Here is a 22,947-nt window from a genome sequence, read left to right as displayed (position 1 = left end):
AATCGATGGAAGAAATGCAACTTTTGGATATATGGAGGAAACAACACCCAAATGAAAAGGAATATTCATATTACTCAGCTAGACATAAAACATACTCAAGAATAGACCTATTTTTGTTATCAGCTCATATGCAAGATAGAGTAAGAAAAACAGAATATAAAGCTAGAATATTATCGGGCCATTCACCCTTAATATTGACAAAAAAGTTAGAGGACATCCCTCCAAGAATGTATAGATGGAGATTAAACTCCATGTTACTTAAAAGGCAGGATTTTAGAGAATTAATTGAAAGACAAATTAAAATGTATTTTGAAATAAATACGGAATCAGTGAAAGATAAGTTTATACTATGGGATGCAATGAAAGCGTTCATTAGAGGGCAAATAATAAGTTATGTAACCAAGATGAAGAAGGACCACATGGTGCAGAAGGGAGGGATCATTGAGTTCTCTTCCAGGGATCCGTTCCAACGGGACAGTTTGCATGGTTTGCATCTGAACTGGAGGGGGACTAATATCCTTGTTGGAAGGTTTCTTAGTGCTGCTCTGGGGGGGGGGGGGGGGGGGAGGTGGTTAAACTAGATTTGCAGGGGGATGGAACCCAGAGTGCCAGAGCAGATAGAGTGGAGGAGGAAATGTATGATGTGAATATGGCACGTGGCATTAAAGTCAATGGGTGGTACGTGGTGGAAATGTTCTCAGGAGCATCTATTTCAGAGCAAGGAATATTGCAGGAAAGGCAGAGGAGCTTAGTATAGATTGGCACGTAGAATTATGACATTGTGGCCATTAGTGAAACTTGGTTGAAGGAGGGGCAGGACTGGCAGCTCAATGTTCCGGGCTTCTGCTGTTTCAGATGCGATAGAATGGGGGAAGAGATGAAAAGAGAGAAATGGCATTGCTTGTCAGGGAAAATATCACAATTGTTCCCAGGCAGGACAGACCGGTAGGCATGTCTACTGAGGCTATAAGGGTGGAATTGAGGAACAGGAAGGGTTTGACCACCCTCATTGGGCTGTATAGACTGTTCAATAGTCAACAACAATTGGAGGAGGAAATCTGTAGAGAGATAGCAGACAGCTGCAGGAATCATGATAGTAGGAGATTTTAACTTTAAACATACTGATTTGCACTCCCAAACTGTAAAAGGGCTGGATGGCTTGGAGTTTGTCAAATGTGTTCAGCAAAGTTTTCTAAATCAATATATTGAGGTACCAACTAGAGAGATTGCAATACTAGATCTCACATTAGTGAATGAGATAGGACAATTGACAGAAATATGTGTAGGTGTACGTTTTGGATCCAGTGATCATAAAGCCATTAGTTTCATGTTAATTATGGAGAAGGATAGGTCTGGGCCTTGAGTTGAGATTCTAAATTAGAGAAAGGCCAATTTTGAGGAAATAAGAAAAGATCTAGAATGTGTGGATTGTTTTCTGGCAAGGATGTGCGAGGTAAATAGAAGACACCTTCAGAGGTAAAATTTTGAGAGAACAGAGTTTGTATGTTCCTGTCACAGGAAGTAAGGAAAACAAGCAGTGAGGTCATGGAAGCTGAACAGATTAAAGAAGAGGAAGTGCTTGCTGCTTTAAAGCAAATAAGGGTGGATGAATCCCCAGGGCCTGACAAGATATTCTCTCAGACTTTGAGGGAGACTAGTGTAGAAATTGCAGGGGCTCTGGCAGAAATATTTAAAATGTCCTTAGCCACAGGTGTGGTGCCAGAGGATTTGAGGGTAGGTCACATTGTTCTGTTTTTAAAAAAAGGCTCCAAAGATAACCCTGAAATTATAGACTGGTGAGCCTCAAGTCAGAAGAATGTAAATTATTGGAAGGTGTTCTAATAGATCAGATGTACAATTATTTGGATAATGTAATGGATTTATGTTACCCTCTAATGTTGAACTATATTTCTTTTATAAAAATGTCTTATTAAAATAAATTGTAGCTGAAATAATGTATTTGCATTCTTAGTTAGCTGTGGGTTAGTACAGGGTTACACACAGGTTAGAGCACATTTATAGAGAACCATTGTTTTCTGAGAAGAGTATTCATTCTCGGAGTCGACATGTCTTGGACAGACAGAGCTAATGGATTTCGTGAGTCTTAATTATTCAAGAACTGCTGGGGAAGACATCTGTTTTTAATCAAAGCCATTTAAGCCTCTTGAACAGAGATGAGGTCAGAGGTTGTTATGGATATGAAATGGTTTTGAAAAAGGAACAGAATTTTGGTAGAAATAAAACTGATGGTCATGATGTTTCTAAGAATTTGGACTCACCTTGGCGATGATGTAAAAATCACATGATTTTAAGAAATATATTACTGTATTCAGACATTTGAGTTCAGTTTTTGGAAGAGTTCAGCTGGCAGTTTACAGAATTCAAAACTCTGTGACGCACAGGGGTTGAAACCTTGTGAAAGACAGCGTTGAATTACAGTAACCAGAATTGGTGCTATTGTGTGTTTCTCCTGGGGAAAGGGGAACACAGAATCAGTGGCTTTTGAAATGAGGAAGACCACTTTGCTCTCTCTTTGGAAATGAGGACAAATTTCTACTGGATCTATTTTTGTATGACCACTTCGTTTAACCTTTGTCTGGTTTGTGAATTCATCATGGAAGAAAATAACCACGTTGTGAGTGAAGAGGCCCGAAAATATAATGTTTAAAAGCACTTTATAATTATTTTTGAACTGAGCATTTAAGACCTTCAAGCAAGACTAAAATGATACGGAATTTTTAAAGATAAACTTTTCAGAGTGGGACTTAAATACAAATACACACACAAAATTTATGATAGTGGAGTTGAGTTTAAAGTTAAGTTAAAGATGGGTAAGAGGCATTATATTATTAATGGTTTAATGGAAGGACTTTTATTTTAGATTTTCCATTGTCTGGTGAGTTTTTAATTGCTGTTCCTGTGTTATTTTATACCCAAACAAAATTTACAAGGGTTAGTTCGTAACAATAGCCAGAAACTGATTAGAGATAGTCAAAATGGCTAGGTCATGTTTGACTAATCTTAGAGTTTTTTGAGGAGATTACTAGTATTCATGGTGATGTAGTGGACTGGATTCGACAATGCATGGACTGGAGAGCCCAGCGAGTAGCAGTGGATAATTGTTTCTAAGACTGGAGGCCTGTGACTGCTGTTTTGCCTCAGGGACCATTATTGTTTGTCATTAATATGGATGATAATATGGTAAAATGGATTAGCAAGTTCGCAGATGACACTAAGACTGGAGGCACTATGGACAGTGAAGAAGGTTTTCAAAGCTTGAAGAGGGATCTAGAAAAATGGGCTAAAAGTGGCAAATGGAATTTAATACAGACAAATATGAGGTGTTGCATTTTGGAATGACAAACCAAGAAAGGTCGTACATGGTGAATGGTAGGGCACTGAGGAGTGCAGTAGAACAGAGGGACCTGGGAATGAAGATGCATAATTCCTTGAAAGTGGTGTCACAGATGGATAAGGTTGTAAAGAGAACTTAGGCATACATAAATCAAAGTACAGTACGTTTCTGATTATCCAAAATGCTTGGGACTGGACATATCTCAGTTAAGCAGATTCTTCAGGAATTTTCTCTAAAGCAGCCCAGTAGCATTAGGAGAATACTTGTATCAGCAGTTGCTGATCCCCAACACTACCCCTCCACCATTGCCAGTCCTGCCTGGGAGCCTAAGGTCACTGCTCCTGCCCAGGAGCTCAAGGTCTCACCTCATCTGTAAGTGGTAGAAGCTTGCACAGGGATTGTTCTCCAGCAGAATTTTAACGATCCTGCTGAAGGGATATTTGTGTGGCTCGGACAGGCCAGTGGGGAGAGAGTGTGGTATTTAATTCAAATTCTGAGAATGCCACAATGCAATTTATCACAAATACAATTTATAAATAAATAATTAGTGCTATTCTTTCCTTCAATGTGTAACCTATGAACAAATGTCTCTTTTGTAAAATTGATTCCCTGTAGCCCCACTTGAGCATGGTGGGTAAATTTATTTTTCACTTTTTTCCAATTGTGGCATCTTGTCTTATCCAAATAAAACTTTCGGATATCTGAAATTTCGGTTGATCAGTTTTCAGTTTATTGGAAACTGCTGCAGTGAATGCTGGAGTTGGGATGTTATGGTAAAGTTGTATAAGACATTGGTCAGGCCAAATTTGGAGTATTGTGTGCAGTTTTGGTCACTTAACTACAGGAAAGATATCAATAAGATAGAAAGAATGCAGAGAAGATTTACTAGGATTTTGTCTGGACTTCAGGAACTGAGTTATAAGGAAAGGTTAAACAGGTTAGGACTTTATTCCCTCGAGCATAGAAGAATGAGGGGAGATTTGATGGAGGTATTTAAAATTATGAGGGTAATAAAGTAGATATAGATAGGCTGTTTCCACTAAGAGTAGATGAGATACGAACCAGAAGAGTTTAGGGGGAATGTGAGGGGAACTTCTTCACACAGAGTGTGGAACGAGCTGCCAGAGTGTGGAAAGAGCTGCCAGTTGAGGTGGTGAATGCAAGTTCAATTTTAACATTTAAGAAGAATTTAGGCAGGTACTTGGATGGGAGAGATATAGAGGGTTATGGACTGATGCAGGTCAGTGGGATTAGACAAAAAAGTGGTTTGGCGTAGCTTTGAAGGCCTGAATAGGCCTGTTTTTGTGCTATGGTGAGTCGAGCAGGGAACTAAGAACGTAGATCTGTGGTGCTCTGGTACTGATGGAGATTGTAGAGGAGGTGTTCTTACCAATTCTCACTGACTGTGGTCTGAAGGTGAGGAAATCCGGGATCCATGTACACAGTGGAGTGTTGAGTCCCAGGTTTGAGTTTCGAGGTGGTGATGGTGTTAAATGCCGAACTTTAGTCAATAAAGACCATCCTTGCTGTGCATGTGTTCCAGGGCTTTAGAGCCAGTAAGATGGCATACGCTGTAACCTGTTGCTACGATAGACGAACTGGAATAGATTAATGTCACTGCTCAGACAGGAACTGATATGCTTCAACACCAGCCTTTCAAAACACTTAATTTCCGTTGATTTGAGTGTTACTGGTCGATAGTCATTTTGGCAGCTTAACACATACTTGGAGACTGGTACAATTGAGGCCTGTTTGAAATAGATGGGTACCATATCCTGCCAGAATAAGATGTTGAACATATCTGTTGGTCAGCATAGATTCTTAATGCCCAGCTGGGTACTCCATCCGGACTGGATGTTTTCGTCCTGAAGGCAGCTTAGATATGGACAGGCAGGGTCATCAGGGGAGATGGGGGATTGCAATGATGGTCCTTTCTTGTTCTTGTGGTCGAATCAGGTGTAGAAAGCATTGAGTTCATTTAGCTTTCTTGTCTCCTACTGCATCAGATTTGTTTTTTTAGCAGGTTATGCCACAGCTTTTGGGTATCCTTCATGGTTTCCATTTTCGCCCAGAAACTGCACTTTGCCTGGGAGATGGCTTTCTGTAGGTCATACCTGCTCCTTCAGTCGTGATCTGGTATTCCATCAGCCCTGAGAAACCTTTGGGAGCACTTCTTTCCCTATGCCAGCCTCGCTGGTCCACTGCTGTAGTCAGTACCCGGGGTTCTCTGTGCTAATTCGCAATGAAGGTGGGGGAGTGGTCTCCCCATTACTGGTGCCCTGTGGTAGTTTGCTCCTTTCCCAGAATATGCAACCTCTCGAGGCAGTTGCTGTACGCACTCTCTGCAATCTTGGGCCCAGACCCTGCATTTGCAGGATTTTAAATAAAACACCGTTGGCTCCTTATACAGGCCATTTAAAGCCTGTTTGAGCTGTCGGCAGTCAGACTGTGTGGTAGGATCCTTCAGTGGTGTCCTGTGCCTTCACTCCCTGATCTTCCCCAGTCCGCACCAGCAGAGCGCTAAAGTAACAGCACTTTTTTTTTCTCTTCAATTGAGCATGGTTAATACATTTATTTGCGTATTAAGCCTGTGTAGGAGTTTTGATGTTGGATCCCACTCATATTGCACTTTGGTATAATTATCTCATAAGAATAGCAGGTGCACTTCCTAATGCAAGGTGAAGGTGGGAATGTGCTGGTTGCTTATTTGCAACAAACTCCACTAAACCCCCAGCACTGTTCAACCTAAGGAAGTTGATTTTTATGTTCTCCCTGATTTTTCTTTCTGACTCTAAACCCAGAGGTACCTGAGGCACATTTTTTTTTTTTCTTTGGCTTGGCTTCGCGGACGAAGATTTATGGAGGGGGTAAAAAGTCCACGTCAGCTGCAGGCTCGTTTGTGGCTGACCAGTCCGATGCGGGACAGGCAGACACGATTGCAGCGGTTGCAAGGGAAAATTGGTTGGTTGGGGTTGGGTGTTGGGTTTTTCCTCCTTTGCCTTTTGTCAGTGAGGTGGGCTCTGCGGTCTTCTTCAAAGGAGGCTGCTGCCCGCCAAACTGTGAGGCGCCAAGATGCACGGTTTGAGGCGTTATCAGCCCACTGGCGGTGGTCAATGTGGCAGGCACCAAGAGATTTCTTTAGGCAGTCCTTGTACCTTTTCTTTGGTGCACCTCTGTCACGGTGGCCAGTGGAGAGCTCGCCATATAATACGATCTTGGGAAGGCGATGGTCCTCCATTCTGGAGACGTGACCCATCCAGCGCAGCTGGATCTTCAGCAGCGTGGACTCGATGCTGTCGACCTCTGCCATCTCGAGTACCTCGACGTTAGGGGTGTGAGCGCTCCAATGGATGTTGAGGATGGAGCGGAGACAACGCTGGTGGAAGCGTTCTAGGAGCCGTAGGTGGTGCCGGTAGAGGACCCATGATTCGGAGCCGAACAGGAGTGTGGGTATGACAACGGCTCTGTATACGCTTATCTTTGTGAGGTTTTTCAGTTGGTTGTTTTTCCAGACTCTTTTGTGTAGTCTTCCAAAGGCGCTATTTGCCTTGGCGAGTCTGTTGTCTATCTCATTGTCGATCCTTGCATCTGATGAAATGGTGCAGCCGAGATAGGTAAACTGGTTGACCGTTTTGAGTTTTGTGTGCCCGATGGAGATGTGGGGGGGCTGGTAGTCATGGTGGGGAGCTGGCTGATGGAGGACCTCAGTTTTCTTCAGGCTGACTTCCAGGCCAAACATTTTGGCAGTTTCCGCAAAGCAGGACGTCAAGCGCTGAAGAGCTGGCTCTGAATGGCACATATGGTTTACCAAATAACAAGGTTAGATGCTAAGCAAGCACATTCTTGAGACAAAATACTGGAAAATCTCTCAGCATTTTTTTTAAATGATAGAGTTAAACAGCACAGAAAGAGACCTTTCAGCTCAAAATTGTACAACATGAGCATTTTGTTTTACTAGCTGTCATTACTTAGAATTCTCTTTCTCTTAACTCTGGTGTTGTGACTTTTGAGTTTACTTACAGATGTAAAGATGTATCCTTTGGAAAGGGGATACTGAATTTTCAAGACAATGGGAGAGGGAGTGAACAGTAATTTTTACATCCTCTTGTCTCATTCTTTTTCATTGCCTCCTTAAGAATGTACTTGGTTGAAACTGGGTGCCTGAAAAGAAGAGAATTTGTTTTAAATTTTCTAAGTAGTCTGGCAATCAAGAAAAATGTGAACCAGTGGAATAAATTGAGCTTTGCTTTTCTGCCCCTTTATTTCCATACATGACATGGCCCTTTTTTTTAGTTGCTTGGTTACATTTATTCATGTGATGGAGACATCTGTGACAAGATTAGCATTTATTATCCACACATGTTCTTTCTAAATCAAGAGCCTTATGAAGCTATTTCCATAACTAATAAGAGTCAATCGCATTCTGGTGTCACACTGAGGACAGGACAAGTCAGGTAATTGGATTTTCTTCCACAAAGAATATCAGATAGATTTTTGTGTCATATTGGTAGCTTCACAGTAATTCTTGTTGATCCTGTTTTTGTTCCTGATGTATTTTGTTCCTTTCATGTGAATTGAGACATTAAGTTCAAGTTTATCACAGTGCGGACGTGACATCACATATATCTCTGAGGCCAGGCAGAATTTCTATTTATCGGTATTGTAAACTGTATTCAAGATAAATATATGTATACAAAAGAGAAATGGTGCAAATGCAAAGACAAAAATATTCAACAATAAATAAAATACAAAGTAAGAGTCCTTAAGTGAGTCTCTGAGTATTGTTTAGGGGTCTGGTGGTGGAGTGGTGGGGTGGATGGTATAGCAGTTAGCGCAGCACTGTTATAGGACCAGCAATTTGGACCGGGATTCGAATCCTGCACTCTCTGTAAGGGGTTGGTACTTTCTCCCTGTGTCTGCAAGGGTTTTCCCCAGGGGCTCCAGTTTCATCCAACTATTGAAACATTCATTGTAGATTAATTGGGTGTGTTATGAGCCCAAAGGATTCAAAAACCAGAAGCAATAGAAATTCACCAGGAGAATGGCTACTTAAACAAAAATGGTTTAATTTTCTTAATACATAATAATAAAATCAGTATTTAACTTCTTACTCTTAATGTAACTTAACCCCCTTCTAATTCTAAACACACGTGTATATGTTCAAGAAAGTTCTTTTTCACTGCCCAATCATAAACTTTTCACTTCTCCAGGTTCACTGGTATCAGGCAATCTTCCATACTGTGCACAGAATTAAACATTTACTATCTTCACCAGGCTCTGGTGCTTCAACTTAAGTTATTACCACTCAAGATCTTTGTTGGTTTCAGAGAGATGTTCATTGGACACACACAAACTGATCTTATTCGATGAGGGACTGAAGCGTCATGCCCAAGAAACTTGCCTCCTCTTGGGTTTTTCCAAAAGATAATCTCTTCTTCCAGGTTACACAAAGAGTTCTTTTTTCCCCTGTTTCAGGAGAAACACATTAAACAGCCACAGCCTCTGCAATTGACTAGAAAGATTTATAATAGGCTTAAAACCTATCTTGAAATGCAGTCTTATGGCAGGTCTGCAAACTTGCAGTCTTCAACACCAACTGTTGAATCTCTCAGTCTCTCTCTCCCCACAAGAATGAATCTTTTCTCTCTGTTGGCAAAACCACATGAGCCCCCCCCTCCCCCTCCTTGGAACAGCAACCTTCAACCAGCAATTTAAACTTCTGGCACCAGTCTTACTAGCAAAAGATGTTCAGTTCTTGAGCCTGGCCCTGTACAAACCCGCTGATCCATTAACACCTATTTGTAAAACTCTCAAAAGTATACTCCCTTTGTCTCAGCAAATCAGTTGGCGGAATGAAATCTACTGCATGGCACTTGAGTTTTTTTTTGTGAAATGTGATTTGACAACTAAATTTCACAATTTTACCCCTTTTAAGATGTATTTTATCATAATTTTATGAACTCATTCTGTAACAAATGGCACAGGGTTCTGGGCTAAAATGGCCTGCTACTATCCTGTATGTCTAAATTTAAATTTAATTGTTCTTGGAGGGACATCTTGTGGCACCTATACTTCTTTCCTGATGGCAGTAGCGTGAACGGAGCATGTCCTGGGCATTGTGGATGCTTGAAGATTGCTGCTGGTCTCCAACACCAGCAATCTTCATAGACTTTTTTGATGGTGGGTAGAGGTTTTCCTGTGATTTCCTGGCTTTTTACAAGGCTTTCTGTTCAGAGGTATTGCTGCTCCCATCTTTTTACCCATGGTCATAGGAATTAATTGATTCTGGGTGAGGGGCATTTTGGGCAACAGCCCTACTGTTATCCAGATAATCTGGTTTTATCTTTTACCACATTTGAATTATGTGCTTTAATATAGAGCTGTCTGTTTTTTTAAATTATTAATTAGTATCCCATTTATATATGTTCTTCTGCTATCTTCTTCTCTACCGTGTGTGGGCCAATTTGTGCCCAAGAGGGTATACTGCCCTCCTCAAAAAATGATGCAATAAACTTTGACTAGGATACCCAATATTTTGCAGTCTGGGAGCTTCATTCCCAAGTCAATTTCTCCATGGAGACTCTGGCTACCTTATTCCTCCAAAGAAACTGTCTGCCACATCCGTTAAGTGTCTTAAAGAAACTCTGGGGTAATGGCATGGGCAAAGATTGAAAAAGATATTGTAGCCTTGGAATCACATTCATTTTAATGCAGTTAACCCTGCCCTCCAACGTTATGGGCAGGTTTGTCCATCTGTGTAGGTCCTCCTCAGTTTTTCTAAGCAGGGGAAGATAATTAAGTTTTTATACATTTTGTAGATTTTTGTCCACCCTTCTCCCCAGATACTTAATATCCTTTCGTGGCCACTTAAATTTTCTCTCATTGATATTCCTCATAATCCCCTTTTGTTAGTGGCATTATTTCACTCTTACCATAATTGATTTTGTATCCCGAGATTTTACAATAATCCTCCAGTACAGTCTGTAATCTGGTCAATCACCCTACTGATTCTGTCAAGTATATTAACACATCATCCGCAAATAAGTTGATTTTGTGTTCTTCCTTGCCCACTCTAAATCCCTTAATGGTTGGATCCCAGCAAATGGCTTTCACTAATGGTTCAATTGCTAAGATAAATGGAGCTGCGGACAACAGAAAGTCCTGTCTGCGAGACCTAGTCAGTGGAAAAGCTGAAGAATTTGCTCATGGGTAACAATCTTGCCTTTAGGTTTATGGTGTAATACCTTGAGCCAATTTATGAATGATTGTCCCAAACCGAATTTCTCCAACACTTTAATCAAGAAATCCCACTCCAGTATATCAAAAGCTTTTTCCATGTCTAGTGCCATGGCTATACTTGGGTGTTCTAGATATATTAAGTAGCCTACTTATGGTGTCTGCTGACTGTCTTTTCTACAAGAACCCTACTTGATCTGGATTTATTAACTTTGGCAAATATTTAGCCAAACTGTTTGCCAGAGACTTGGCTATTATTTTATAATCCATGTTCAGAAGTGAGATTGGTCTATAGGAAGACGGCTTTAGTGAGTCCTTATCCTTTTTTGGAATTTCTGTAATTATTACCATTGAAAAAGTTTCTGAAAGAGTATGGGTCTCGGCAGCCTGTTCCACGATGTCCATGAACAATGGTATCAAAAGGTCCTTAAATTCTTTATAGAATTCTGCGGGGAGGCTGTCCTCTCCCAGAGACTCGTTGGTTTGTAGCGAGCTCGATACTTTTTCTATTTCTTCCTCGGAGAAGGGAGTATCTAATCCTTTCCGTTCCTCGGCTCTTAATTTGATAATTCCAAATTAGACTAGAACTTCTTCCATTTTATTGAAATCCCCCGTTGATTCAGATTTATATAATTCCATAAAGCTCTGCCTAAATGCTTGATTATTTCTTTGGTTTATCAGAGATAATGTCTTCCTCTTTTTTTGGCTTGCATTAGTTGTTCTTGCAGTTTCCTCCGCCCCAGCTGCCAAGACAGTACCTTATGGGTTCTTTTGCCCAGCTCGTATTATACCTTTGTTTGGATCTCAATATCACTTTTTACATTTTGTATGTTTGCATGGTGTTGTACTTGAGCTTTTTATTTATTAGCGTTCTGTATTCTTCCTCTTTCATGGGAGCTAGAGTTTTCGCAGATTTATCCAATACTGGATCCAGACAAAAATTAAAATCCCCTCCAAATAAGACATTTTTCTGCCCTTCTGTCAAGTTTAAAAATACATTTTGTATAAAGTTTTCATCATCAAAATGCGCAGTGTATATGTTCATTAGTGTCCAGGGTTCCAAATATATTGGACAGTGCACCATTACGAGTCTTCCCATTTGGTCTATGATTGTGTCTTCCATCCTTACTGGAATATTTTTCCCTATTAAAATGGCTTCTCCCCTAGACTTGGAGTTAAAGGAGGACGCTATCACATGTCCTATCCAATCACATGTCCTATCCAACCCCTTTTTAATTTTTGATGTTTGTTACTTGTAAGATGGGTCTCTTGTAAAAAAGCTACATCCACTTGTTTTAAACATATGCAAAGACTCTTCCTCTTCACCACCCCATTTAATCCATTCCCCTAGTTTTCTTTCTCGAGATTCCCTCCCCTTATCTCTCTCAAAACATTTGCACCTCACCTAGTCCATGATGTTCATCCTTTTAGCTCTGCTGACCACATTCAAAATAAATTCTGGAAATCTAAAACATAAGGTAACAAAAAAACAAACAAACAACATATTATCTTTATGTATTGGCCCATGCACGGAGACATGGAGCGGCCTTCAAAATGGCCAACAAATGTAGCGACCGTGCAGACCTGGGGGTGACACTGGCCGTCATCCCAGCTGACCTCCGCGGAAAGATGGGGAACTCTGGCGGGAATGCTGGCTGATCCCAAACCGACACCCTGATGATGCAGGGCCCTGACATCAGTGCCTGGGGTTGGATAGGACATGTGATAGCATCCTCCTTTAACTCCAAGGGTAGGGGAGAAGCCATTTTAATAGGGAAAAATGTTCCAGTAAGGATGGAAGACACAGTCATAGACCAAATGGGAAGACTCGTAATGGTACACTGTCAAATATATTTGGAACCCTAAGCGCAATGGCCAGGGCAATAAACCAGTATAATTTTCTAAGGCTTTGATGTGCATGTTGTTCTTCTCCATGGTCACGTAGCACATATTTACATCTTTTCTCCAACAATTCTTAAAAAGACAAAAAAAACAAATAGCACCCTCTCCCTGGCTCCAACCCACAAAACCTTGGAGCCATCTCCCTTCATATCCTACAGCATGCTCATTGCACCCATCTAGCCACTTTACAGCCTCCCTAACCCCAGAGCTCTCAAAAAATTCTTATTTAGTTTTTATATTAATGGTAATGTTACAGAGTTGTGTGTTGTGTATTGGCCTATGTGTTGTGTGGTTTTGTGTTGGAAAGTGACAGTTTGCATTTAAGAGCCAAGGTGAAGGTGGACTGCTTAGAGAGTGGGAGACGGACTGGGCATGTGCAGAAAATTATCTAGAAATTTCTGGACTTGGAAGACAAACCACCACTGGGTGTGGCTGTGAAGTGGAAGGAGGCCCAAGCAGAGTCATTGTCTAGGAGGCAGTTTAGAATGTTGGGCATTTTAAAAGGGATGAACATTCTGAAGGCAGCCAGAAGGATCCAGACCAAGCCATTGTTCCTCTCTCTGCAAGCAACACAAGAAGACAACTTCGAATTTTGTTCTCTCTCTCTCAAAGATCTTTTGGCTTCAGTTTACCAAACAAACTGAATTTTGTTTATGATCTTTGCTTCAGTTGAGATCGAAGTTTTGTGAGTCTTGTGTGTTTTGTGACTAAATTTTTCTGTGGGCTGGTTGGAAATATAACTTAGACTTTAATTACATATGTTATATTTAGGCTGGGGAATTTATTAGTGTTACACTGTTATAGAAATTTGCATATTAACCAGTGGGCATTGTTATAAAAGGGGGGGATTTTGAATTAAAGTTTGAAGGTGAATTTTTGTTAATAAAGTAATTGTTCATCTTTACCCCTGTGTGATATGTCTTCTTTGTGGTTGCTGGTTTGATCTTGTAACAGTAAGCAAAGTACAATAATCATTGTTTTTTTGTTATACCTACAGTATTTACAGTCAGGTCCTCCTTTAACTTTCTCCTGGTGGCTTTCCTCAGGGACTATCCTGGGAAGCGATTGAGCTATTTATATACCTCATTACGTCCATGGGCTCTCTAAAAAAAGTTCTTCCCCCCCTCCTCCAGACAACATCACTTTCTAGGTCACTGGATGGAGCAGTGTAAAATTAATTCTCTTTTGCTCAGGAGCTTCTTGACTGGGTCAAATTCTTTATGCCTTTTTAGTAACGCTATACTGATATCTCAGTAAAAAAGAACTTTAACTCCTTCAAACTCCACTGGACCTCCTCTTTCCCTCACACCAACAGCTGTACCTTGAAGAATCCACTCCCTATCCTTGTACATACAGATGCAACTACAAAGGGAATGTCTGGGAATTTCATTGTGTTTAATAACTGTTTAATGCATGTTTACTTTGATAAGAACATGATCACTAACCATTTGATTATTTTCAAAACCATCAAACTAATGAGGCAGGAAAGATTCCTTCAGGCGTGAAGTTTTTCCTGTTAATCCAGGTCGCTCTGCGATAAAAATCACGTGGCTGAATGGACATTTTCTCTCTTTCCCTAAGGAAACAGCAGGTTATTAATTTACATTGGCTGTGTGCCCAGATTTGGCAAATATATGTTTGAAACGGTGGTAAAGCAGGTTTATTTTTTATTCCATCAAGCTGTGTTTGTCATGCACCACAAAACAGACCATTATATGGTGTAGATTTTTGGAGAGTTCTGTAACCTGCATCAGGAGGTTACATTTTGGTTCCAGGAATGTAAAGTTGGCACTAAAAAGTTTTTTTTTTCAGGATGGTTTTGCTAATAAAATAAATATAACATTTCTCAGTTTGATAGATGTGACTCTGCATTGTGCTTCTTCTAACACCCCCTTTTCCATTCTGAGAATTCCAAACCCAATTTTTGGTTCAGCAGTTTCTCATGAAGAGTCTTGTCAAGTTTTGGCCTGGCCCACTCATGTTGATACAATGATGCAAGTGTATGTGCATTTATTTCCTCAGAAGTCTGAGGAAATTTGGCACTTCATCTGCATTCTTTCACTTCTATATTGACAGTATCAAGATACATCACTACAGAGTGTAACAACTGCACAGGGGGCTTGGAATATGGCTCAGGCCATCACACATACCTGCACTGCTCTATTGACTCCATCTATAACTCCTGATGCCTTAGAAAAGAAGCTGATAAATTGAAGCACCTCCCACCCTGGCTACGCTCTCTTCATCCTCCTTCCGTCAGGAAGATTTGTAGGTATTAGATAACAGGTTCAAGGACAATTTCTATTCTGTCGTTATCAGACTCCTGAATGAACTCCAAAACAATAAGATTGTATCACCTTTGTTCCTTACCATCTAATCTCTCTCTCTGTGACTCTGCACTTTTGTACTGTCTAATTATTTTTTCTAAGTATCTCAACTGCCCTGCTCTCAAAACCTCCATCACTGCATATTGTATATGTGACTTGAACTTTGTTTAATGATTGGAATAGTTTGTCGACTGGGGAAGGATAATTTTGTACACAAAATAAAATAGGTTATGCTAATATCTTGTGGGATTGCACATAGGGATTTTTAACCATGCTAGTGTTTGTGGTCATGCAAATCAGAAAATGGAGCCCTAACCATTCCATCTGGTGTGGAAGATGAACAGTTGAATTGGTGATGGCAGGAGAATGGAGAGCATCAGAGAGGAATGGAGGAGAAGATTACCCTGGACCATGGAAGTACAGATGCAATGTCTGAAGAAGTTGAGGGAAAGAAGAACCAGTGTTGGAAGAATGGCAGTGGGCTAGGACCTAACATCCTTTCAGTTGAGGAAGTCAGGATAGACCAGGCCTAAGTCCACAGTATGGAACAAAGGGTGGAGTTAAGTTGGGTCGAAATAATGGGTTTCTCCTGAGTTGGGTGATGAAAGATTGAAAGTGGGATAAATTTAGTGGCAATGTTCAGTTGTGCTGGTAGAGAGTGGGAATTTGTTCTGAACTTGAAGAAAATAGAAATTGTGCAGAAGACGAAGGAACATGATACGTCCTGAGTGGTGTGGTGAATATGACTAAATTGGGTCATGCCATGTGAAGATATTAGCTGGTAGATTTTCCCGTGCCCTTCACAATAAGGCAATCTATCAGATGGAAAAATGGGCAGTGAAATATTGCCATGTGTATGGTTTTTGATCTTAAATATATTTTAATTCATTTGGTATTGTTCATATTGGAATCTGTTAGCTTTATTTGTCAATACATTGCTGGAAATGTTTCCTTGAAGAAGACATTACATCTCAATATTCTACCTACCATTGCAACAGTGTACTGAAATGCCCCAGTATTATTCTAAGGAATGTAAGTGTCTCAGTTAATATTTCCCAACAGTGCCATCAAAGCAGATTATCTGACCATTTATTTAATTTGTACAATCCTGTTTGGTACAAATTATTTGTATGCTTGTGCATGATAGAGTCTAAACAAATCAAGTAAATAATTAAATGAATAGTACTTTGGAATGGCTTAAGGATGTACTGCATTAATATCAGTTTATTCTTTTTGTTTTGTTAAGTTAGTTAATACCAAGAATGGTCAAAATCTGTAGACTGGGCCATAAGTTTTATGAAATAGTTAAATTTGGCCTAGAAAAGTAAGGTTCAGTTGGTTGTTGCCAAGTAATGTGGCTCAAGTGTTGACTGTGGCAAAGCCAGTTGTTACTTTGTGGTAACTTTATCACAAAATTAAAAATATTTCTGGTACTTGATCTTTATTTTTTTACTCTTCTTCCCTGACCCCGTTCAACAATCTGACAAGAATCCCAAGATAGCAAGATCTCTGATCTTTTTATTCCTGCACTGATGTGTCAAGCTAACAGTTCTCTAGCAAGACCACCTGACTCCTTTTACATTATATCTGCTACACAATGTTGATCAAAGTTGTAGTGATTTGTGAGGCCTAGTTATGGCTTGTTGTACAGAGACCAAACAGGAAGCTTTTGTTTCATAACAATGAACAGAATATTTGATCCAAGCCAGTCTATAGCTTATTTAGGGTTAGGGTTAGGGCTTCATTCGCACTACACATTATCAAACTATGCTAACATATTCTTCGATTCTTGCTCATGTGCTTATCTAACTTTTTAAATTATGCTATTTATTTTAATGACACCTTGAGCATTTATTTAGTATTTATCATAACCCTTGGACATGCAAAACAATTTACTGTAGCTGGAATATTTTATTTATTTATTATGTTTGCTAGAATGCCAGCATTTATTTCCCATCCCAGGTAGTAAGCCACCTTTGTGACCCACTAGCATTGTTGAATCCTATAAAATACAACAATGAATGTGTGTACAGAGATATCTCTCAAACAACAATTTTACAATAATCAGATATCTACTTCAGTGGTTGTCAACTTTTTTCTTGACATTCACATACGACTTTAAGTATTCTCTGTGCTGTCGGTGCTCTGTGATCAGAAAGGGATTGCTTAAGGTGGTATGTGGGTAGAAAGAAAAAGTTTGAAAACCACTGTTTTAAGCGTACTTCATTGACTCGTTATATGCATGGTTTCATCACTCCAAAGGAAATGGGCCAATGACTATTTTTCTCAATCAAAATATTTTAGTAACAATTGGGTCCAGAGCAGTGATTTTTAACCTTCCCCTCCCACCCACATACCACCTGAAGCAATCCGTAACTAATCACAGAGCACCGATGGCATAGGGATTACTTAAAGTGGTATGCGAGTTGTAATGGAGGATTAAAACCATGTACTCAGATGCTCTTTGCTTATGTGGAACTGACGACACTGGGTCCACACGCAGGTCACCTAACTTTCAGAACTAGCAGATGTAATTAAACTCAGCCATGGGGACTTATCTGAAGATACACTTTGAAATGGAATTCCACCGTGAGGCCCAGGGAAAGCAGCTGTCAAATACGACACTCTGAAATTGACGTATTGGTCACAACCTGTCTTGCTCAAGAAGTTTTAATGAGTCCTTGTATCTACGAGATAAACCAGGATATCATAGCATCCTGCTCCATAATAATTAATCTTCTAAATTGTAGAATAGTATGCTCAGCTTTGATTTTGACTGACAAATGTTAGAGGGAGTGGGTGCATGATTAATTGTTTTTGGGGTATAAAAGTCTGTGGTCCTGCTGCTGAAGTTTAGACTCTCCGAGGGGTGGGAACACCCCTTGTCAAGAAGGAAGAACAGCCAGAGTCCGAGCAACGTCCCGGTCGGGGGAGGTGGAGAAGCTGCTACCAGCGCCCTGACAACCTACTACAAGTGTGCAGTTGTTGCCTCGCTTCGGCAGTTGGGACCAGTCCAAGCGTTGATAAGTATAGTTGGGAAGGGCTTGCATATTGTAGTGTGAAATCAGCTTTTGAATTAGTAATAAACATTTGTATAAACTGAACTGCTCTCGGTGTGTGTGTCTATTTTCTTTCGGTAGCTAAAACACTGTGACCAATCTAAAATGAACAAAATGAGAGGTATAAGTTTACCCAAGACACGAGTGGAAAGGAAAAGGTTGAGAACCACTGATCTACTTGTATCATGATTTTGATAATGGGAAAAATATCTTTAAAATAGTGGAGAAATCTCCCTCTATCTTCAAACTATTTTAAGATTATATTTGTGAATTTATTTCTTTTTGAATCTATGTGAGTTTGATTGAAAAATATTTGCATGGATTTCTCGTTTGCATAAAGTTAGGCAGCTTGTCCTTCAATAAAACTTTTCAGGCGTCTGCTTTAAGTTAGAAAAAACATTTATTTATTTTTTTGCCATTTCTCTTTGCTTTAAACATTCTGTTATTTTAATGTCTTCCTGGTGTTTGTGGTCAGTCTAACTCCTGAAAGCAAGCCCTTGTGATATTAGCTCTGTTAGATGAAAGATTGATGGACTCCAGAGCAATAGTGACACTGTTTGTAAGCAGAATGCTACGTATCTTGCACTAGAAAAATATAATTGTTATGATCCTGTACCTGCAGTTCTTGTGTATTTTATAAAATCGGAAATATTTGCAGGAAAATTTGAATGAGAGCAACAAAAAGTTTTGCCATTTTCTTGTACATTCAAACAGTGGAAAGTTTGATTTATCCCATGGAGCTATAAAAGATGGGGTTCTCTGTGTCTTCCAAACGTAGTCCTCTTGAAAATCTCAGAGAATAATAATGGAACAATTTAACACTTTGCAGTTGGGAAAGATTTTATTCCCAGTGTATTTTGGAAGTAAAATTGTTTGATGTAATTATAGTTCCTTTGTGTTGACTATGCAGAAAAATGGGGAATCTATTTTAGAAATCATTTTGTATTGAGTTAATGATGACTACTATCATATGTGTGCAGGGCAAACCTTTAATGAAGGCTGTACTGTTTCACCAAACAATCTTGTACTTTCCTGTGCAATAGGGACACCACCATTGTCGGCAGAATCACAAATGGCAATAAGGAAGCCTATGAGAGGAAGGTAGATCAGCTAGTTGATGGTGTCACACCAACACGCGCTCATTATTAGGAGAACCAAGAAGATGATTGCGAAGTTCAGGAGGAAGTCAGGAGAACACGATCCAGTCCTTATCGAGGGACTAGTAATGGAGAAGGTCAAGAACTTCAAATTCCTGGTTGTCAACATTTCTGCAGATCCGTCCTGGAGCCTCCATGTCGATGCAATCACGAAGACGGCTCTCCAATGGCTACACTTTGTGAGCTGTTTGAAGAGATTCTATATGTCACAGAAGACTCAAATATTTCTACAGGTGTACATTGGAGAGCATCCTGGCTGGTTGCATCACTGCCTGAGCATCCTGGCTGGTTGCATCACTGCCTGAGCATCCTGGCTGGTTGCATCACTGCCTGAGCATCCTGGCTGGTTGCATCACTGCCTGAGCATCCTGGCTGGTTGCATCACTGCCTGAGCATCCTGGCTGGTTGCATCACTGCCTGGTATGGAGGTGCCAGCGCTCGAGGAAAGAAAAACTCCAGAGGATTGTTAACTCGGTCTGTGACATCATGGGCACCAGACCATTCCATCAAAGACACGTATATGACAGCAGCCTCTATCCTCAAGGGCCCCCACCACCCAGGCCATGCCCTCTTCATTCTGCTACCATCAGGAAAAGGGTACAGAAGCCTAAAGGCGAGCAGTCAGCAGCACAAGGTCAGTTTTAATGCTCCTATTGTACCAGCCTCCATTACCTTCCAAAAAAAACTTCCCTCTGGCATCTCCACTAAACTTTTCTCCCCTCACCTTGTTCAGATGTCCTCTGGTATTTGCTGCTGTCACCCTGGGAAGATGGTGTTGGCTGTCCACCCTAACTATGCCTCTCATAATCTTGTAGACCTCTTATTTCCCCTGGCAAGGATGTGGAGAACCAGGGATCACAGCCATCAAATGGGGTCGGCCATTTATTTCAGAGATGAGAAGAAATTTCTTCACTGACCATTGGTCCATTTTTAGAATTTTTTGCCTCAGGGCATTAAAGTTTCCCAATTGTTGAGTATATTCACATTAGAGATAGATTTTTAGATAATGAAGGAATCAGGGAATATGGGCTTGGTACAGGAAAGCTGCACTGAGACTGAGAGACGCATTGGGTCAGATGATCTACTTCTACATCTATTTTTTTATATCTGTACAAACAGCTACCATTTTTTTCCATCTTTTGTTGTGTGATGGTGAATTACTGAAAAAAACCTAGCAAGTCAAACCTAGCCCCAAAAAAGACTTAATAGAGAAACAGGAAACAAAAGCAGAGGAGGCTTAAGCAATGTATTGGGGTGTGCACACAAGTGAAGTCATTTAATTTGGAATATAATGGAGCCATGGACAACAGAAAGAAGGTCTATATTTTGTCTGTTTATTTTAACCATCCTTAGGCAGAATTTCTCCAGCAGGTATAAATATAACTAGAAAATATTTGAATAAAATTAATTCAAATTGATTTTTAAAAATGTTTTGGAATGTTAAAACTTGGTCGGCTCAGTGGTTAGAGGACTGGTCTTGTAAGTCAGGGGTTGTGAATTTGTTCCCTGCTGGGGCCTCATTTCTGTGAGGGGCACTTGACTCTGTCTTCCTTATGATAGACAAAAGTATGTAACATTCTAATTGAGAATTCAGCCTTGAGAGAATGAACTACATTCTCTTGGTTACAATGAAATGAGAACTTTGAACGAAAGATTTAATCGTTGCAGGTTATTGGTTGAAGTACAGCTGTCACTTTGAAAGCTGTGTACATTTGGAATATGACCTGTGTTGACATATTGCAAAGTTCCTTCTTGAGCAGTTGCTGAGGCTGATGTTGCAAAGCTAAAAGGCCCTTCAGGTACTTTGCATAAAGAGTAGCACCTGGATTCAAAATGCACTCATTTTTTTTAACAACAGTCATGTTCCTTTGCAATTATGCTTAAAGTAATCCCATGTTACTGTGTGAACCTTGCACAGCATTCAATCTGTACCAAAGCAGTTTGAATCACTGCTTGACCAATTACTTATCTCATAACTGCCACCTGCTGCATCATTTCAAAAAGTTGTCTTAAATACAGTGTTCTGGAAAAAGCATTGAACTGTGTACAAGGAACTAGAATTAAAAGTACAAACTTCAGGACAAAATGCTGGAACTATTTAGCTGATTGAACAGCTGAGTTTCTGCTTCATGCTGATTACCTTTCCTAAGTGGGTTTTAGTAATTTATCATTAATGATTGGCGTAAAACCATGGTTACTGGGCTAAGACCAGAGTATAATATGCCAAGAATATGTTGGGAAGGTCCATGAAAGTCCTTTTTTGTTAGATGATGTTGTCATCACCTTGCTGGTTTTATTGGTATTCAAACCTCGTCACTGGCTTAAATTGTACATCAGTTGATAAAAAATATTGAGCTTCACCTTGACAATAAATTCCCTTGTATTTTCCAATATCCCTGCAAGTAAAAGGATGAGCTTAGTGAGAATTGTGTGCCAATTCTGACACTGTCCAGTTCCTCAACCATCCCTAAATTTAATGTAAAAGCAATGGTGTGATTCTGTGCTGTTGCAATTTGCAAATTTTCTTATTAATTTAGGTTTGAATGCTTTTAGTTGAGACACATGCAGTTGAGTTTTGCAGTAAAATGCAAGTTCCTTATAAACCTAGTCTTTCAAAACCTGTCCTCTTTCATATCCAGGCACGGAACAGGATGTTGATTTTTTTCTTATCATTTTCATCAACTTGCAATTAGTCTCAGAAGAACCAATTAGCAGTCCATTAAGTAATCTGATCTCTGTATAGGCAGCTGGGTGACAGGAGGTTTCTTCACCTGATAAGTCTTTCTCATGTCAAGAGAAATTTGAACCTTGGTATTCATCAGTGATGTGAGCCTAATTTCTTGAAATCTGTACCCCTGGGTTTTTGGCAAGAAATTTGAAACTTTGAAAATAAATCACAATATGAAGGCATTCTTGTGTTTTTTTTTGTGTGTGTATTTCTTTAGTGTAAATAGTAATGTTTGTTATTTTTTGTTTAGGATTAGAAGAATCATGGAGAATGTCTGTAACCAAAGAGAACAAGAACTTACCCTGGCTACTGTAGACTCAGACTCCACTGTAGTGTATTATCAACTTACCAATGGGTTTGTTGTACCAGACCCACCCGATGATCACAAAGAGTATGACATCAAAAAGTGTAAAAAGAAACAGAAGTTTCAAAGATGATTCCTATTCATTTTGTCACATGCCATTCTGACGATATTTTTTAAATGCATGTTAAGTTTCTGCAAATTAACAATAGTGTTGATTTATTTCTTTTTTTAATGTCATTGTTGCTTCTGGTACAGTAAAACTGAACACATGCTACAATTGGTTTTATACATTGGCTTCAATTGTTTGACTTCTAAGTTTATATGACAGTGATTTTATAACTACTTGAGTAATTTATAAATTTTATTTATTGTAAAAATAGTTTTTTTTAAAGTTTCTGTTGCAGTTACAGTGTTCCTTTCTTTCCATCAGAGAGTGAATTCTGATCCCAAGCAACTTTAAAAGCACTTTTGATGCCCATGACCTCCTACAATTCATTTGGGCTGGAATGTGATTTGCATATGTGGCATAAACCATCAGCATAATGGGTTAAAACAAAAATAAAAATACATTGCTGGAAAAATTGATGACCATATGTTTCTCTCTCCATCAATGCTGCTCGACCTATTGAGCATTTCCTGTTTCAGATTCATGGCAGCTATTTGATGGACAACAGCAAATCAACTAAATGTATGCATCCTGCTGACATGCATGAGGGCTTCCCTTATGATTTGATGTCCACCCAATATCTTGGAAGTCACTTCAGTGCCAGCTTTCCATGAACTTGTTTGAAGACCAAGTTCAAAGTAATGTAAATAATCACTAATAACATTTTTTTTTAAAAGTACACTCTTCAACAGCTTGATGTACTGATTCTAGGA

General features: G+C 39.7%; 1 protein-coding gene across 2 annotated transcripts in view; it reads left to right on the top strand.

Moving 5' to 3' along the window:
- Window positions 1–22,649, top strand: part of tsen15 (TSEN15 tRNA splicing endonuclease subunit) — a 38,655-nt gene extending 16,006 nt beyond the window's left edge. The window contains exon 4 of one of the 2 annotated variants that reach the window (XM_069937496.1): window positions 22,015–22,649. In XM_069937496.1, the coding sequence (XP_069793597.1) occupies window positions 22,015–22,201 (187 nt within the window). In that variant the 3' untranslated portion in view covers window positions 22,202–22,649. Of the gene's footprint in view, window positions 1–18,922; window positions 19,668–22,014 lie in introns of those variants that run through there. The other variant, XM_069937497.1, reaches the window with a different exon arrangement.
- The last annotated feature ends 298 nt before the right edge of the window (window positions 22,650–22,947 follow it).

Source organism: Narcine bancroftii, chromosome 5, assembly GCF_036971445.1.
Source record: "Narcine bancroftii isolate sNarBan1 chromosome 5, sNarBan1.hap1, whole genome shotgun sequence".
NCBI lineage: Eukaryota > Metazoa > Chordata > Chondrichthyes > Torpediniformes > Narcinidae > Narcine > Narcine bancroftii.
The sequence above is the reverse complement of the archived record's forward strand: the minus strand, read 5'-3'. Positions and strand labels throughout refer to the sequence as shown.